We start from the raw sequence: 19,723 nt of genomic DNA, 5'->3' as shown, positions 1-19,723 counted from the left end.
TAGAGAAAACAAATAAAATCATTGCATCCTGTACAGAGAGATAATATTTGGTGATATACTCTTGATTCATTTAATGTTTATTGAGTTTCATCTGCCATAAGCAAGATGGTTAGTTTGCAGTGATTTCAGTGAGTTTTTAAGACAGAAAGTCATACTTATAGAATATTGCTACTCTTCCTTATCCAGATATTTCTACTGTAGGCAGACACTGTTTAATAGGAAAATTAATTTTTTTTTCCACAGCAATTTCAAAGATAATTATCCTGCACACATTAAAGAAGAATGAAGTGTTTTAAAGAACTGTAATTCTAATTGGTAAATGTCACCAGCTGTTGCAGTTACTCTTACTTGTGTATATTCTTTTAATGATTACATTCCTGTGCCACAAGATACATGAAAATATATTCACTAGGTGTGAAATTCCCATATGTCACAGCTTCAAGACTAGGTAAACATCTCAAAGATAAGGGGAGAGTTGATGCTGATGGGAAATGTTATTTTTCTGGCTTTGGCTGTCTGCAAGACAAACATTTTTTTTTATTGAACTTAGTAAAAGAAAAATTTGTGTGAATTGAAGAACCAGTAGGTTTTAGCATTCAGTGGAAGATTCATTTTTATATTTAAATATGTATCTCCAAGAATTATAAACAGGTATTCATTTGTTAGATTATCTCTTTCACCCACCCTCTGCGATTTCAAAATATTTTCCCATTGTGTCTCCAAGTTAAAACTAGTCTAATTCCTATAAATTTCCTATGAGGTTTTAGAAAGTACATGTGATTTCAGCTCTTGTCGTATGGTATACTGAGGGAAAATATGTAGTTTTCTGTTTTCACTTGTAATCTAGTTTCATTTAAAAAATATTTCTGTCAACTTTTAACGAAGAAGGCATATTTTTTTTGATTGGAATTCCTTGATTTCCATGACCCATTTTTTAATCAAAGAATGATTTTATCTGTTGTTTTTTTACATTTTTATTTCTGTGTTTAGGATCAAACTTCGTAACTCAGATTAAATATAAATGGTACTGCTTTCCTCTTAATAGTTTCATGTAGGCATCTGTATGTATGTGATAAGATTTTTAAATGAACTTTCATTACCTCTGGAATGACCAATGTAAATGTTCCGAACATTTTAAGTTTTTCAGTGTGAGTTGGAGATGCTAGGACCGTTAAACCATGTCATTCCACATTTAACTATTATTTTTAAGAAATCAAGCTGTCATTCATGCAAATTAGTAAATGAAAAAGTAAAGCCTATTTTGGATCATATTCATGGTAGACCCAAGGAAAAGAGACAAAGCTCATGATCCAGGAGGTTTCATTCACTGCAGTTTTGAGAGGAGAACTCTTTCATCCTGTTAATTCAGTGGCAGATTTTGGACAGGTAACAGTTTGGGCATGTTTCCTTCCCTTTTGTGCTCAGACCTGTTTATGTACATTATAATATGTTGTATACGTGATAATAAAGAATGAGAAAAAGTCCACTTCTAAACTAAAAGGCAAGCCTTACTGTGAAATATATGTAAATAGTTTAACTATATCAGCCTGTTTGTGCATATAGGTCTTTAAAATATGCTGAATATTTTACTTTTACAGCTTTGCATCTGTCTGTTTTGAGACACTAACAGCTTCTGAGGAAAAAAGAGATGACTTATACCTTGGAATTCAGGGACTAAACACAACTGCCTTTGTTCTCCTTTGCTAGAGCTCTTTGATAATCTATGTAGAATCTGAATTTGAATCCTTTATAAATAGCTTTGTGCCAAAACTAGTAAAATAAGTTATAAAACAGCCTTCTTTTGCCTACCATGAACTTAAAAACCAAACAACAATTGTTATTTGGGAGCAAAAGATACTTTTACAAGATACTTCCTGACACAGAAGACATTCCAAATTGCTTATGCTCAGTTTTGGTTCCTGTTAGAGAAAGGTGAACTCCTGACCTGCTTTGCATATGCTACCAGGAAAAACACATTGCAGGCTATCAGGGTAAGGGTTTAGTGTGAAATAAAATAAAATAAAATAAAATAAAATAAAATAAAATAAAATAAAATAAAATAAAATAAAATAAAATAAAATAAAATAAAATAAAATAAAATTGTGGATAAAGAGGTCCAGAAATCCCAACTAGGCAGGAAAGAGCAGCTGCAGCAACCACTCTAGCTGGCCTGACGTAGGTGCAGCATTTCTTGACCTGTCCTGTGTTCAAGAGTGTGGTATGAAAATTATGCCTACTCTGCTACTCCTAATGACATGGTTTGGTGCAAAAAGGGAAGTATTTCAGTCCGTGCTCCTTCCTAGTCATCCTCTGAGCTGACTATGCTAGTACAACAGTTTCAGAAAAATAGGGCTACTCTCACACCAACATTTTTGTGCCATTGTCACCAATTTGCTTTCACTGAAGTGCTTAAACTTTGTATCAAAATTAGTCAAACCTAAGTCAAATACAAAGTTCAGCTGTACATTGAAACCAGATGGCAACAAACCTGAGGCAATGCAAAAGGAACTCTGTGGTGTTTTTTAACCATTTTCTGAATGTGATAGCAGAATGGACCTTGAGGGTGGGATGGTTATGGCAGCCTCACCAAGGACAAAGGGGAAGATGTCCAAGTTTGCCATTGATATGACAAGAACCATGACTTCATTCTTGATTCACATATGGCAAAGCAGGTTTATGACTGAAAGCATTCATAAGTTGTAACATCGAGAACTTTACTAATAGTGAACTCTCCTGGACTTGGTAATTAACTCAGAATTTACAGCAGATTTACTAAATGCTGTTTTTACATATATGAGCCTTGTAATATCATCTCAGTTTTGTATATCATGTATATAACCATGTATAACTTCTTATATGTCTCAGTTGTTGCATGGTGTTTGTTTCCATTCCCCAGTACTCTATGTCCTTGCTTTGTCTCCACAGAAACCCGGGATGGATCTAGCAGATACCTATATTATGTTTGTTCGACAAAACCAGGATATACTTCGAGAAAAGGTCAATGAGGAAATGTATATAGAGAAGTTATTTGATGTAAGTAACTCCCCTTGCAAGGCTTGCTGGTATCACTACTACACTGTGTATAAGTGCATTTTGATGATATTCAGCAAGCCATTCAGATGTTCTTCCTTGTTGATTGTTTTTTCTTTTGAATTTTATATGTTGTCTTCAGCTATCAAGCGTGGCCTTTCTTTATTTTCTGCATGGAAAAATTGTAAGTGCTAGAAGGCATAAATAAAAAAGTTAGAAGTTTGTTATTTGAAATACTCATTTTTCCAGTGTGAGTAGTACAATTTTATGTTTCAATTTTGAATTTGTTAATGGAGAGAATTGGATTGATGTAGTTTGTGGACTCCATTGCAGAGTTAATTTCCATAAATAAGGAACTTCTACATATCTCTGCTTGGTTGTATACAGAAAGAGGCCAGCTGTGCCAGGTGTACCTATGGGTTTGAGTGGTACTACCATGGAACGACTTTCGGAATTTTTTCTTATGGTATTTTTAGTTGAAATTGTTAAGGTCTTAAAGTTTGCCATTCATTGAATAGTTTAATTCCTATTCAAAATTTTGATCCTGCTTCTTCATAATTCTCTTCCTCATCCTCAAGGCCCACACAATGCCAGCCAGCTCTGTGTCTTTGTACTACTTTTCCTCAGCTTCTCTGCTAACTTCTGCAGCCTCCCCCCAGCCATTCCTCTACCTTGATTTGCCCTTTTTTTATTAGAAACAATCACCTACTTACTCTACCACAATTTTCCTCTTATGAGGTTCTCCTATAAGGCCACTAGCATCAGTCCTGGGCATATTTCTGCTTAATCAAGTTCTGTCCACTAATTTATGGTGGTCAGGAAGTATGTCCTTTTCTGACTTGCCTGAAGCAGAAACTTTGGGTGACGTTGTATCAAATTTTTGTATAAATTCAAAGAACTACACATGTAAAATACAATTCAAAGTTATTTTATTATAAACTTGAATCAATTTACATGACAATGATGTCAGTCACTTATAATTATGCAGGAATTCAAACATGGAAATGCATCATCTCTGACACTGTGTAATGCAATCCATTGCAAAACAAATTCTGGAATATAATACACACTTCAAAATGTATTTATTTGTGTGTCATCTCCTAAGTATTTTAGAAAGCTTTGCTGGCAGTTTCATTTAATTATGCAAGTTACAGCAAATGTTTTCATAACAGCAATTCACAGCCTTTACTGTGACACTACAGTTGTGGCAGTCACAGAAGGTCCCATAACATAGACTCTCAGCCATGGTATGTCATGTCAGTGTTTGTTGTTTGTTAGACTGGGTGGTCAAAATGAGATTTATCTCTCAGATTTTATATTTCCAGACACTCCCAGGCAGCTTTACAAAAAAAAAAAAAAAAAAAAAAAAAAAAAGTATCATCTGTTTTAATAAGCTAAGTGCTAATATGTGTGAAAAGAATGATTTTATAAAAGCTTTGATGCCCTGCAGGGGTAGAAAAATTATCATCCATCCAGCTGGCACCTTCACAAAGTACTAAAACCATATTAGCAACTTCTGCTTCAGTTTGCTTTTGCACTGAATCTGCAAGCATATGTTTCATTTTCAAGTTTCTATTTTTTGTTTTTCTTTGGGGTTATTTTTGCTTATGTTGTAATTTTCTGAATGTTAATAAAATTATGTGCCTAAGGCCAAGTCTAACTCTCACTGGAGAGACCACATTGACTTTGTTGATGTAATGGAATTGGACCAAGCCTTAGGCTACGTCCACAGCAGTAAACCAAACAGGGCCAAGGCAGAGGCCTGAGAACTAGCAAGTGATCATCTATATCAGTAAGTCATCAGTATAGTTCCTATCTATCAAAATTATGGCATGATTTTGGGTTAGGCTAACCACCACTAACCCAAGAGACTCAGTACTATTGGAGTTAACATGGGCTGAGGACCTCTCCCAAGTTTTACTCCAGCAATGAAGCTTTTCAACACAAGGAAAAAATTATGTGTCAGTTGCAAGCCATGACATACTACTTGTCTTAGAGACACAAAGCCATTTCTGTCCTCCTCTATTCAGTAGTATGCGTCATATGCTATCATGGCCAGTGGTTGTTGCTGCAAGGAGGGAGAAAAGATGTACATGGTTTTTGAAGCATGATGTGTATCAAATATCTATCTGTACCTTTAGTTTTCTTTAGATATGGCAGTATCACATTCCTCCATAAGATCACACTAGGACATAATCAAAGGAGAGAATCAGACAAATGCACTAACAAATATGTAAGTTCATAGCAAATGAAAATTTAAAACAAAGGTGTTTTAAACGCTGTGTAAACTCACCTTTCCCGAAATTAATTCAGATTTATAATAGTTTAATTGAGCAAGAATTTGCACATGATTATGGAAGATTTAATGTGTTGTGGTTTTTTTTTTCCCTTAATTAGTGATAAAACGAAACCTAGATGCTGTTTATAAATTCATTTCTATCAAGTCATATTTCAATAGAAAGCATAATATATATTGAAGTTTCTGTGTAAATATACTTCAAGCCATTTGACTGGCTGCAGTTGTACATGACTATTGTTTTCCCCTTAAAATATACAGTATCTCTATCAGATAAGAAATCATCAGCCAAGCAATGCAGGAAAAATGCATGTCTGTGCTTCAACCACTGAAAAATCTGAAAAACATTTGTTTTCCAGAATAACCAAAGCAATAAAACAAAAAAAGAAAACAAATAAAACACACAAAAAAGACTGTTCTGAATACTAGAAGTGATAGCTATTAATATAGATGAGATCAGACCTTAGATGCCATTTTAATCAAAAAATGTATGCCTACCAATTATTCATTCATGGATTTCATTGGATTGATTTAAGGCTGCTTTATGCTAACAGCTATTACAGTGACCAAGAACATGGGATGTCTACCTTATGAAGTAATGGCAAAAAATAGGCACTGTTTTGTGGTGGTGCTTAAGAAGCCTGGAAAAGTATTGCCAGCCTATACAAAATATGAAAATTTGGAATAGAATTTAAACTTGTGATATAATTTTTTTTTAAATATGAGAGAGATGCTCAAATCTCCAGGGAATTGTGAAAGAAGACTAGGCTGCAGTTTCTCTCTGAACCATTTTCAGCCATTTAAATCCTATTCTTCAGTGCCTTTGTTGATCATGCAGCAGAACCCATGCAGTTACTTTTTTCTTCTATTTCTTCTGAATTACTTGCTTCTGGGTACATTTCATTCTTCACCTCCTCAGGAATGGGTGTAGACAGCATTCAGGACAATGTGGCTTGGTGCTCCTGGTGCACCAGTGGTCAGCGTGCTATCCTCTTGTTCTCCAACTTCATCACCAGCTTTCTAGTCACAAAGAATTCCTTGCTTGGTCAACTTGTCAAAGGCTGTTATGGCTTTTTGTTTTCCTGTTGTGAGACATGGTCCTCTTCCTAGGATCAGCAGGGAATTTTACCTACCAAATTCATTCCCATCACAGAAAATTATGCTCTCCTCTCATCTGTAGCAGTTTATAGTTGGTGGGTGGGAGAGGGGGAAGGGAGATGTTGATTGTTTTTAGCACTGCAGATTTTAAAGAGCACTAGCAAAGTTTTGTAATGTGTTGTACACATGGATGATCTGCAGCACCTCTGGCTTAACTGTTCCATGTTTGTGATTCCTGAAGGGTTAATTCAGTGATCCATATGATTCCTTCCAATCCTGTATGCCACTGGAGCAATCTAAAACAATGAAGTTACAGTGGGACTAGTTTATGTCTCTAATAAACTCAAATAAAGCAAATATTTTCTACCATTAATGCTGCAGTGACTCAGACAGTTTCAGTGTATGGCAACCAAACCATAAAGACAGGCACTCTGTGTTTGTTATTAATCTAATGATTTAGATTTGTAATTATGGTCCAAAGCATCACCTATTATAGGTGATATATTTTTCTTTTAAAGTCTAATAATTTAAAGCAAGAAGTGATTTTTTAAAATAATATTTAATAAATTTTTAGAAACAAAGTTACACTTTTCAAACACTGGTTTAAAAATCTTTTCAGAAAAGACTGTATTAGTAGTATCGGGTGAATGGAAAAATGAAAAACCTAGGATAAGTCTAAAATACTACTTATATACCTCTTATTTATAAAGGTAATGTGCCCGATGGATGATGTAAGAACATTTGTGCTGTGTATCTGGTCACAAAATTATCGGATGTAAAAAATCCATGTAAAATCCATGTAAAAAAATCCAGCATTAAATTTCCCATGGAGCGTGGTTCAACACTATCAAAATCAATGGAGTTTTACTGTTAACTGCAATAAAAGCAGTACTATGTCCATAAAAATGTCAGGTTATCATCACTGCCTAGATTTAGATTCATGTTGCTACCTGAATTTTTAAAATGAGACTAATGTCTCCCTATTCCTGAGCATTTAAAATGACATCAGACTTACAAATTAAAACTGTTTTCTTTAGAATAAATAAATTTAAAAAAAAAAAAGTAATTTTGCATAAAACACTGTGTTAATCATTGATGTAGTAGTTTCTGTAGTAATGTAAAATTTGTAAGTGCCACTTGGATAGATTCTCAATTTCTTGTACTTGTTAATTGCACCTGAAGAATGGATATTATTGTCTTTTCAAACATTTTCCCTTTAAGATAGTCTTTGTTTATTTGCCATTAAGAGTATTATCTTATAGGTTATGTTTGTGTTGGGTCTATCATGAAAAATTTACCGTGTAAACAGATGTACGATTCTAATTTTAAGACTATATATGTAATGAGCTTTTATGCAATAATTGCTTGCTACATTAAGAAATGATTTATGGGAACCATTTTAACCCATCAACATTTAATCACTGATACAAGAATTTTCCACTTTTTTTAGGCTTTAATTTCTGGGAAAACTGCACAAGCCTACCATAAATACACAAAGTAGTCAGTGCTCACCCCAAAAAGGCCAGCATTGGCAAGCAGGTCATCTACTTAGCTTGTAAATGATGGCACTTGTTAGCAAAAGTTAACTTTGTCCCTGCTACCTCATATCTTACAGGTGTTAAACTGGTGTGGTGTGACTGACCAGTCCTGTTGGCTTCACAGGGACTGCTCATGTATGTGACTGTCCTCAGGGCTATGACATTGTTATGAATAGTATAAATGCTTAAGCACTTCAGATTTCCATAGCTCCTTTTGGCTTTTGTATTTTAAAAGTCCAGATCAGATGTGATACTTTCTTTCTGTAAAAAAAAAAAAAAAAAAAATGCTTTTTGCCAGGAACGTGATTCAGATGCTAGGATGCTAGTATTGGAACAACCACCTCCCTCAACCTGCTGGCCATGCTTCTTTTGGTGCAGCCCAGGATACAGATGGCTTTCTGGGCTGCAAGCACGCTTTGCTGGCTCACCAGCCAACACCCCCAGGTTCTTCTCCTTGGGGCTGCTTTCAATACATTCTCTACCCAGTCTATGTTTGTGCTTATGATTGCCCTGGCCCAGATGCAGGACCTTGCACTTGGCCTTATTAAATTCAATGATATTTGCACAGATCCACCTCTCAAGCCTGTCCAGGTCCCTCTGGATGGCATCCCTTCCCTCCAGTGTGCAGTCAATCCCACTGTCCATGTCACGGACAAAGGTGTTAAACAGCGCCAGTCCCAGTACTGACCCTGAATGCCACTTGTCACTGGTCTCCACGTGGAGATTGACACGTTGACTGCAGCTCTTTGAGTCCGACCACCCAGCCAATTCCTTGTGCACCAAGTGGTCCATCCATCAAATCCATGTCTCTCCAATTTAGAAACAAGGATGTCATGTGGGACAGTGTCAAATGCTTTGCACAAGTCCAGGTAGATGATGTCAGTTGCTCTTCCCCTATCTACCAATGCTGTACCCCATTGTAAAAGGCCACCAGATGTGTCAGGCATGATTTGCCCTTAGTGAAGACACGTTGGCTGTCACCAGCCACCTCTCTGTTTAGGTGTACCTTAGCATAGTGTCTGGAAGGATCTGCTCCATGATCTTGCCAGGCACTGATTCATTTCTCTTTGCCATAATATCTTCTAGTAAATTTTTAGCAAATGCTGCATTCAATTGAATCATTTATTTCATTTTTTCTGACATTTTAGGAAAAATAAAATGTTAAAAATGTGCAAATGCTTCTTCCTGGCAAGTGAGTTAATCTCAGGCTGGTGTTGCACAGCTAAGAGGAACGTATATTTTACATGTGGGCTTTCTATAGTATCAACTCTTTGTGCTGCTCAGGTCTACCTTGAAAGCAACATTACTGCAGTATTCAGTACTCAACAATGTTTTATTAGAAAAACTTCAGTTGTAATTTTTCCCATTCTCACATTGGTTCCTGTCACATTAATTTTAATAAGTAATTTTACCATATATTGTTACATAATTATTTGCAAGTGTGTGATTTGACAAAATATCTACGTTTTGATCTAGGTTATATGCCAAGGCATCTTCAGCAAGTTAAGACTAGGTAGAACTGGTTAAAGGCCACATTTGAATCAAAAGCTGTGTTTGTATTAAACTGAGAAACATGAGAGGACCGTGCCTAATTACTTAAGAGACTCAACAAAAATGGATTGTAGCTTGTTGATCTTCTTATTTCTTTGATAAGTCAGAATAATCTTCAAGAAATATGTGGGCTTCTTTCTCGGATTCTTGAAATTTGATCACAGTGCAAAATTGTCCTTTGGCGCAAACCCAGAAATACACATCTTTGCATGATGCACCTGGACATATGTGGCAGGTCTGGTAGAATCAGCTAATTAACAACACAGGCTTAAACAGGCACCTCATCTGGCAGTGTAGTTAGTTGCCTGATGGTGCTCAGCAGGATTTGGTAGTGCTTTTTATTTTTCTATCCTAATGGTCTGCTGCCCACCTAATTTTGCCTTATTGTCAGCCACTACTTACCGCAGCTTGAGGCCCTCCCAGGAGGCTAAATTATTATCAAAGGATTAGGGAGATGTAGCCTTGCAGCTCTGACATTTCTGATTACTTGTCTATGCCAGAACACTAATTAGCTGTGACTAATTAAGAAAAATGTTCCTGCCATAGAAAACCATTTAAAAGAACTGAGAAGTAGAAAAGCAATTGAAAAGCTGAGCAGTGCTCAGATTTTCTGATGCTCTTTAGATTTTCACCAAAGTCTTAACTCACCTTTAATTATGTCTAATATTTTATAGGAAAAATAGAAAGATCTTGATATGAGAACCACTCTGCAGCTTTCTCTAGATCTAGAGACATTCTTGTCATTTTAAAACAGTTTGTCGTGTTGTTTTTGGTAAAAGAATTTTAGCGTAAACTGTAGGCAGCATCACCAAATGTGAACTGAAAAAATGAATTATATTAACATGCTCAAATATATGAAACTCTTCTGCAAGATGCAAGCAACATCTTACAAATTTGCTAATCAAAGTCTGTTCAAAGTTCACTAAATTATTTCTCATGATTTCAAGTAGATTCAGTCTTTTTTTTTTTTCTGATAGGAATCTCTGTAAAAGAAAAACAGTTCATTTGAAAGCTGAAAAAATGTAACTCCCTTCTGATTTCATATCATATAGAAGTTTTCTTTGATTTTTTTTTTCTTGAATATGCTGAGAAAAGGAGTGCCCGCTCTTGGAGGGTGCTGATTATGCTGCTATCAATCCAGCAAAGCTCAGTACTGTTGAAATCAATAGGACCACAACACACTTAAAGCAAAGCATGTGCTTCAGAGTTTGCTGCTTCAGGATCAGAATATTCAGCACTTTGTAAGCTGTTTTACAGCGTAGCTGTGAGTGTTTTCTCTAGAGGAAACCGTAATGCAATGGCTGGTTTTGATATGTTTTTGATATGATACATTTAACCAATTCTTCAGTTTTGATTACATTTTTAATTTCTGAATTTCGATCTTATTATGTATCAAACAGCCCAAAAAGATATAAAAATGTTTTTTTGTTGTTGTTGTTTTTTTTCTTTTTTTTTTTCTAGGACATTATTTATCCCATAGCCCACTCTTAATTTGGTATTCATGGAATAGATGTCTGCTACCCTTTTCACACTAATTTAATCATATTATTTAAATCTTCCCAGCAGGGGAGTAAGATTCTATGAAATAGATATTCTGATATCTTGCTAAAAGAGCTATTGCTCTTTGGGTATAAAAAGGAAATAAAGAACTATTTTTAGGGCACTAAATCTCATATTCTGATATTCAGAGTGTCTTTTGCAGTTGTACCCACTGATTTTCCAGAAATATGTAAGATCACTTTTTTTGGAAAAAGAACAATGTATGAATTGCTATAAAAAGGCAGTTTAAAATGTGGATCCTGAGTCAAAGCAGGAAGACAAATAGGAAAAAAAATATCCCAAACTCAAGATTTTACAGCCAATTCTTTTTTTTTTTTTTTTCATCCTGAGGGAATTGTATCATAAAGGAAGGTGGAACTACCAGGTTTTTCGCTTGTTTGTTTGGGGAGGGGCTTTAACACTGGGAACTTCCAGTACAGTTTCCCCATAGACATTTCTGGTCTATACCGCTCAGTCATTTATTTAATGTATTTAAATGCATCTATCCATCACTCACAGTATCCATTCACTAAAAACAATAACAAACTCTATCAAATAAAAGAGAACTCCTTCCAACATCCAGGCACAATTTAGTCCTTTAACCTTTTTATCCTGCTAGGCACAAAGTAGCAGCGTCTCATTCCAGGCGCTGCATTTTTTTTCTTATCTCTATGGCTTGAAATGTGTCTAGCAACTTAATGGAATCAATTGAGCATGGCCAACTATAAAAATATAAAATAGCACTGAAACTTTAGATGAGTCTGTCAGTAAGTGTTAACTGTGGCTGTAGCTTTCACATTCTACGCAGTCAAGAGAAATCAATAAGGATTGTACCATTTATATTGTCTTATCTAATGTTTGTTCACCATGAAGTGCCAGGCACAAGCACCATCTAGGGAATATTGATTTCTTGATGTACTGTAATTCACACACATCTAAACAGCAGGAGAACCTTGTGGTTTCTGAAACCCTACTTGTGGGTTTGATATTTTTACTTGTATTTCATTTGGGTCAAGCTTATTTTAAAAAGCAAAATCAAATAGACGCACAACCACATTGTTGACCACAGCACAAGAAAAATAGAGTCAGAAAGTATAAGAATAATGTGGTTTTATTATAAAGGGTTTGAAGTAACAGAAAGAGGTTGCTATGTTGTAAGTCAAAATAATACCAGGTGAGGCTTCTGCAGAGTGCTCTGAAACCAGCAACAAAGTTAGTGAGTCACCAGCGGAAGGAACTTCTTAACCTGCTTGATCAAGGAGAACTGAATCTTTAGCACTAAGTGTGCAAAAAAGTTTTGATATAGATGATTTTCTATAAATATTTTCAAGTGTTTTATCTTATGTTTCCTTGATTTACACAGCACTGGCTGTCCTTTGTCCTTTGACTGTACCAAAATCAGTCACAATGTGCAAAACATTACAAATAATAAATAGAAAAATGAGCTCAAATATGTATATATATATATATGTACACACATATATATATATCAACCCAGCTGTAAAATCTGCATAGTTGAAAGAGTGCACACGTGCAATAGGGTCAGAGATGGAAAGGAGCACCTGTTCAATTGAAGGATGCTTTCTCCAAAGAGACGAGGGAAGGAGAGAAGACAGAGGGAGGTAGGAGGCTGGACCTCTGCTCCGCATTAGCGCTGCTTGGTGTGGTGCCCGATCGATATGACATAGGAAAGGAGTGGCTACACCACTGTGCAACTCCCTATCAGCCTCTCAGCTGCATCCAGCCCTGTCGTGTCCCGCTACAATACCATGCAGAGTAAACGGATGATGAGTCAAGATTGCTGAGGTGGAAAGGAATAAGGTGCGTGTAAATATTCACACAGAGGAACCCCTAATATTTTAAATGCTTTAATTAAAATATGTTTTACCTCATTCCACGTATAGCAGGGAGTCTAAACAGAAGAGTCCAGGACAATAGCTGCTGATGTGAGGGGGTACCTAAAAGCTGCATCACAGTTTGGCCCAGCTTTTGTCCACCTGGCTTTTGGTACCTGGTACAGAGGCCTCCCTCAAGGGACTCCCCAGGGAATACAGGATGGCTGGGTATAAAAGCAGGTGTGTGTGTCTCTGTTACGTGCCTTACAGATAGAGGAAAATTGGACCTTCAATATTACTAATGCTACACATGCATTTAGGAAAACTGCGTAAAATTTCTGCAGCTATGAGCATTCATAGGGTTTGTAAAACTAGATTCCATATAGCAAGAAGCTGGTGTTACAATGATGAAAAACTTGGTCGTTTCACATTATGTTCATTTGTTTATTTTGAGGATCCAAGCTGGCTTTCATTTCAAGGTCACTCAAGTGATGTTCCCCATTCTGTGCCTCAGAGGATGTTTGCAGATACACCCAAATTGCAACACAACACAGTACAGCGAGACTGACAGTGTTTGCTCCAGAGAGTTTTAGCACCAGAATAACCTATGGAAGTACTGTTCACAGATAGACTGTGTATCCAGAGTGGAGTAGGGGAACTGTTTGTGCTGTTAGTCTGTCACAGTCATGAGTATATTATGTTAGTACCTAGTGTTTAAGATCAGAACAGTGACATTACATATGTCCAGGTAGGGAAGGAAGAGTTCTGCATGTCTAATTTTGCAAACTTCCACTGTGCATCTACCATATGTGAAGAAGCCAGTAAAAAAAAAAATAAATAAATAAAAATAAATAATAATAATAATAATAAAGTAGAATAAACATTGTAAATTGCTGTATTGTTTTGTAGCAATCTAGTATGCAATGTAGGCAGAGATGAGGACTGTGTATTTTCTACTAAATATGTATGTTTATTTGTGAATTGGCAGCAGTTCCATAGCAACTAGTCAGATTCTAATTATAAGCCTGTTTTAAAATGTGAAAAAATGACTTTCTTCCTGAAAGATGAGTTTTTCGTACCTAAGAAGTTCTTTGCTGTTTCAGAAAAATACCTTTTTTTTTTCTATAAGTTTCAAAGATGCTTAATATGTTTTTAAATGTGCCCCATTCTCTCTTTTCTTCTTATTACTGCTTTCTGAAAACCAGCCTGCCTAATATGTTTCTGTGTGTCACCAAAATATCTGATCCAGCAGCTGTTCACTTGTTTTTTGTGGTGAGTCCCACTGAACAGAGTCTGTCTGTCAGGGTTTGAGTTCCTCTTTCTACTGAGCTCTTTTCCCTTTTCTCCTGATTACTTTGGGTGTGACAGTGAGACTCCTTCATTCAAATAGGCAGGGAAGAGACTGACTCAAGCCCTAAAGTGTTTGGTTCATCAATTAGTCATTCATAAGAAAAACAAAATGTTTTTGAGGTCCCTGAGAGGTTCATTTGGGTAATGACACAAAAAAAAGGCAGAAGAAAACCAAAGGAAGAGTCCCACTGGAAGAAAACCTTTCTTCCTTGGCCAAGCATGTGTACAAAAGGCAAATTAATGTCTGCTACAATCACACATGGGAAGGGAAGGGAAGGGAAGGGAAGGGAAGGGAAGGGAAGGGAAGGGAAGGGAAGGGAAGGGAAGGGAAGGGAAGGGAAGGGAAGGGAAGGGAAGGGAAGGGAAGGGAAGGGAAGGGAAGGGAAGGGAAGGGAAGGGAAGGGAAGGGAAGGGAAGGGAAGGGAAGGGAAGGGAAGGGAAGGGAAGGGAAGGGAAGGGAAGGGAAGGGAAGGGAAGGGAAGGGAAGGGAAGGGTTTGTACATAGAGAGAGTTCATATTAGAAACCACTAAACTAAACAAATCTTGGTCCTGATCCCTTTATCACAGGAAGTAGAAGTATTGAAGCAGACCACAGTATGCGTTTTTGTTTGTTTGTTTTCACTTCTTTCTTGTTGCATGTAGCTGAAATTTAGGCTGTGAACATTTTTGCACATACCCAAGCCAAAATTCAAAACGTGGCTTAGCATTTCAGGCCTGTAGGAGAAAGCAAAACATGGAAGCAGGATGAAAAATTGAGACATTTCCAGGAAAATGGCTTGATTAATGGTGCAGAGCATTAGAATCATAAAACTGTGGTGAGGTGGAAGAGCTTTGTGTCAGCGTCTTGATACAAAGTAGGAGCGCATGAAGGAACAGTGAGCTTGAGAGTATTTCAGCAGGAACGAGTGATACAGCAGTAGGGGGACTTTTAGACAGGTCCTTGAATGAAAACATGGGAAGGAATTGAAGTAAAAGGGAGGACTGTAGGTAAATAGAGTTTATTTGTATTACACTTAATATTTATTTAATTGTTTGCATTTTCCAGATCAAGGGCTTGAAACATCTGATTTTTGGTGTAGTGAGAAGGTTTTGTTTGTTTGTAGTGCCTGCTAACCCTGTGATTCCAACAAGGCTAACTGGGAATTTTCCAATTGTGCTTAGCCTAATTTTTATTTCTTTTATTTTTTTTTAAATGAAAATTCCTTGGGGAAAAAAATGCAAAAAGTAAAAGTAGTGACATGTTGACTCTTGAACTTTGCGAGCATTTAAGAATATGCAAAGGTAAGCCCTGAAACCTTCCAGGTCTGATGTCTGCAAATTAAAGGGTAGATATATATATATATACACTGTTACTGGATAAAAGAGTATGATAAAGCACCGTTTCAGTTTTAGTATTGTATTGATTATATTTTATATTCTGTAAATAATAAAAAAACTATTTTATTGTGTCCTGATATAGTAAATGTACAGGAAGTGTAGGTGAGGAAGTTGAGTTTGAGTGGTGTCCATAGGTTGGAGATACAATTCTGTCTGTGTGTTGTAATGTCAGCTATTCCTTCCCATATTCATCATGCCATGAAATTTAGGCCACATCAGTTTTCTGTCATAGCAGCCTTTGAAACAGAAGATATATATATATATATATATATATATATATATATATATATATATATATATATATATATTCATTTTTCAGAGATATAGTATAAACTTATGTGATGTTCTAAACAGAAAGATTACTATCTCTCGCTCACTCTGCCCCTCCCTCCACTCCCCCCCCAGAAGAGCCAGGTGCATTACAGTAGCTGCAAAAAGATCCAGGCTACAAGTATACTTGAAAATTGTACTGTATCTAGAGGTGTTGTAGTTTCTATTTCTACAGCCAGAGGCCAGTTAAAAGACCATTTCTGCCAACTCAATCTTACTTTCGCTAGTATAGAATCATATCTCAGTAATATGAAATTCTCTGTTGATTCAGTAATAATGTTAAGACATTGGAAAGAGAAAACAACACTTTTTCATGGGCTTCCTGCAGAGGCAGAATTCTGAACTTTGGGTAGAATATTCTTTCAAGGATGATACCATGAACTCAGATGCACAGCATCAAACCTAGACACTATGAGCATACATGTGATGAGAAGCCACATTCTTACAGGGCTGGATCACCTGTTGCAGAAGGGCAGTGACTGTTCCTATGAAGCCATGTGGAACTGGTAGCAGGGTGGGAAAACTCTAGTTTGAGACCTTTCTCTTCTCTGAGGTTTTCCTTCTTTTCCTTCATTTTCCTGGTCACTGAAACAGTTATCTGCACTGGAAATGCAACTGGAAGTGCCTCACAGGCTGGGCCACATTTATAGCCAGTGCACTCTAGCAAAGGTAAGTCACTTGGGAGATAATTTGCTCCTCTCAGGGCAGTAAAGATACAGCAGGGAGCACTGAGAGGGTACTACAGCAACAAGTCATCAAGTTATAGTCTCCCTCCAGCAGAAAAAAATTGTTATTTTAATCAGTTCAGAAATCACCAGTGTCAGGAATCAGAATTGGTGGGGCAAGTGGAGGGTACAAACAAAATTTTTAGATGCACATAATTGAATATTTTTGTCTATGTCTGCGTGTAGTTCCTCAACCTTCAGTGGTTTCTCAGGCATTCTTAATTATCAGGCTACCTAAACCTGATGGAAAAGCATAAGCATCTGATGCAAAATTACTTCATTGTTGTTCTTAGCTTACAACTAAATATTTTTAATTTCTGGGGGAAAAAAAATACATATATATTTTATATATATATATATATTATTTTTTTAATGTTAATTACTGTTGACTTGATTTCTTATTTCAATAATCCTGTGTATATTTAAAAGATGCAGTCATTTTTCAGACCACCTTCTGATGTGTCATGGTGGCCTTTTGACATGTCATGCTTGAGAATTCCTTCCCCAATTTTTTGTTTGTTTGTTTGTTTAAGAGTTACCAAGCCTTTCCAACCTGCAGGAGAGCTTGTGAGCTCTTCACTGCTCAGGTAAAACTCCTAATTTGTGTGGGTGACGTCTATACCTAATTTTAAAAGTACTGTAACTTCTAAACCTCAGAGTGTTTTCAAAGGCACTATAAATAACACTGGTTTCCCTTATTAGCATCAGCATTTAACAAAAGACATCAATGTGATTGTTCATATTTTACCAAGAGGGAAATAACTTTTGCAGCTTACATTGGGAATTTGTTTCTAACTTTTGCTACATGTGTTTTCAGGGAGTAATTTATTCTTAAATTGTTTAACAAATGTTGAATGTTTTTAAAGTGGCTTGACATGCTACTAACGCTATCAAAAAAATTGAAAAAATGTTATAGCACTGGCTACAGCAGCTTTAGCACTTAGTATTTATCATGCTTAAGATATTTCTTATGCATTGTGGCTTATACTGCCTTTGATGTGCAATCTCTTCAGTGAGAAGAATACTTTGTTATTGTTCCTAGTAGGAAAAGTAGAGCCGAAGGAAGTAAAAACATCCCACAGTCATCTGAGCAACTCAGTTCCTAATCAAGAGTGAGATAAAGGCTTCGGAAGGAAGATGAAATGTGGTTCCTAGAAAAGCTGTTACCCCTGCCATATTCAGCAGAAAAAGCATTTCAACAGTGCCCATTTGTCAAGAGCAGCCAAGATACAGAAACTCTATGGGGTCCTGTGTATCAGATGCTAGGAATACCAGGTCTGGGAGGACTGAGGCATTGTGTGTTAGCATGTATTGAGCCTCCTTCCAGGTGGCAAACAGCTGCACCTTTTTATAAAACTTCAAAAAAATAAATGTGAAGTGCTTGCTTTCAGCCGAGAAGTGTTATATTTAATTGAACTGTTCTGCAAACGTGATAGCCCAGGCACCCAGAAAGATGGTGAATATTTAATATATTTGTTTTGTGTTTCCACCAGTCAACAGAATAAAGACATTCCTTAACTACTTCTCTTTAACTCGCCTGAAGAAAGCACGGTATGTTGCTAAATCGCCTTTCACCGGCCCTGCCGAGAAACAACTTTAATCCTTGTTAGAAAATTGCAGAGTCTGGGCCCGACAAAGAGCTCCTGCCCGGCGCATTGTGAGCGCGGGGAGCGGGGCGAGGGGAGCCCTTTACAGCTGCGTGCCTCCAGCCCGCCTCAGCTGGACTATTTAGGCAAGGAGGTTTGTCAATCCCTCCCCACAATGGGGAGAGGTTTTCAGTGCCTGTAGCCGCGCCGAGCCCCGTTGGGGATCAATGCTGGCCATTCAAGCTGCACCCTCTTTCATTGCTTTGGTTTGTTAATTTAAGACTAAAGGTCCGCTGAGGGGGTTTAGGGTGTTTAAGAAAGCTGATGAACTGTTTAAGAAATCTGATGAACTGAGAGCGTTTATAGCCCTGGTGTGGCAACTACTGGCACTGAGGGAGCTGTGTCCTTGTTGACCCTCTTGTTATTAAAAATGCACAAGTGCTGCGCTTCTCAATATTTCAACACTCTTTCATTGTCAATACCACCTTCTGAGCCCTTCAGCTTGTTGCTTGCTCTAAAGATCTTCTTAGATTGGGTTTGAAAACTTCACCTTAAACACTAGATTAGACTGATGTTCTGTTTTCCGTGCTCCTGTTGATTTGTTGAACCTTCCCAGGGCTGGAAAGCAAGTAGCAGCTTGATGGGGAGACGGGCTGCTAATATGATTTACCAGTCTACAGTCATGCACAATAAGTGTGAATAAATACAGGGGTCTCACAGAGTCAACCCTAGCCTTTCCTTTTCTCTTATTTTTTACTTTAAAAGAGGTATCTCAGGAAAATGAAGTGAGTAATGCATGCCCTTACAGGAGCTGGATGAGCTATGAATAAGAAAAGGGGGGGAACAGGGAGGCAAACATATTTTTGTTGAAGTGGTTGGCTGCTGTTATGTGATGTGCAGAAAAATATATAATAAACACTTACTGCTTTATTCTTGCATAGATGACACCAAAGAATATAGCACTAATACTGCATCATTGGCATCTACAAGAGTCGACCTGTCCTTCCAGTGCTATTACTAGTAGTGGAAAAGTGATTTTTTTCTTAAAATCTGTTAGAAGATTTTTTTTTTAATTGTTATTACTTAAAAAGTGTGTAACAAGGGCCATTATCAAATCAAAGCTTGTGAGTTTTTAGTAGCTTTCCATAAGTCACAGTGGATGCATCCCAGCATCTCTAACATGCTCACAATTGCCAAAACATGTGGCCTTGGATTCCACCTCTGAGGCATTTCCAGCACTGTGCATTTTAGCAGGTGCCAGAAGAAGTAACAGGGAAATATTTACCTTTCATGGCATGAAGTACAGCAGATCTATGCTTATACAGTTTCAGTCTATTCCGAGTGCACAAGACTCAGAGGTGTAAGGCCAATAGTAAGCAGGAATTCTAGTACCTCTAGTACCTCTAGGAGGACACTAAAAATGTACTAGATGGGGTTTTTATTAAAGATACTATGACGATTCTTCAAA

At 37.0% G+C, this 19,723-nt stretch overlaps 1 protein-coding gene across 3 annotated transcripts in view; it reads left to right on the top strand.

The window, feature by feature from the left end:
• Nucleotides 1-19,723, top strand: part of CADPS2 (calcium dependent secretion activator 2) — a 312,175-nt gene that overhangs the window by 285,453 nt on the left and 6,999 nt on the right. For all 3 annotated transcript variants that reach the window (XM_082768101.1, XM_082768100.1, XM_082768099.1), the window contains one exon: nucleotides 2,926-3,033. In XM_082768101.1, coding sequence (XP_082624227.1) covers nucleotides 2,926-3,033 — 108 coding nt within the window. The remainder of the gene's footprint in view (nucleotides 1-2,925; nucleotides 3,034-19,723) is intronic.

The sequence above is a fragment of the Aythya marila genome (assembly GCF_965140915.1).
Source record: "Aythya marila genome assembly, chromosome: 1".
Lineage (NCBI taxonomy): Eukaryota > Metazoa > Chordata > Aves > Anseriformes > Anatidae > Aythya > Aythya marila.
This window is presented reverse-complemented; position numbering and strand designations above follow the sequence as displayed.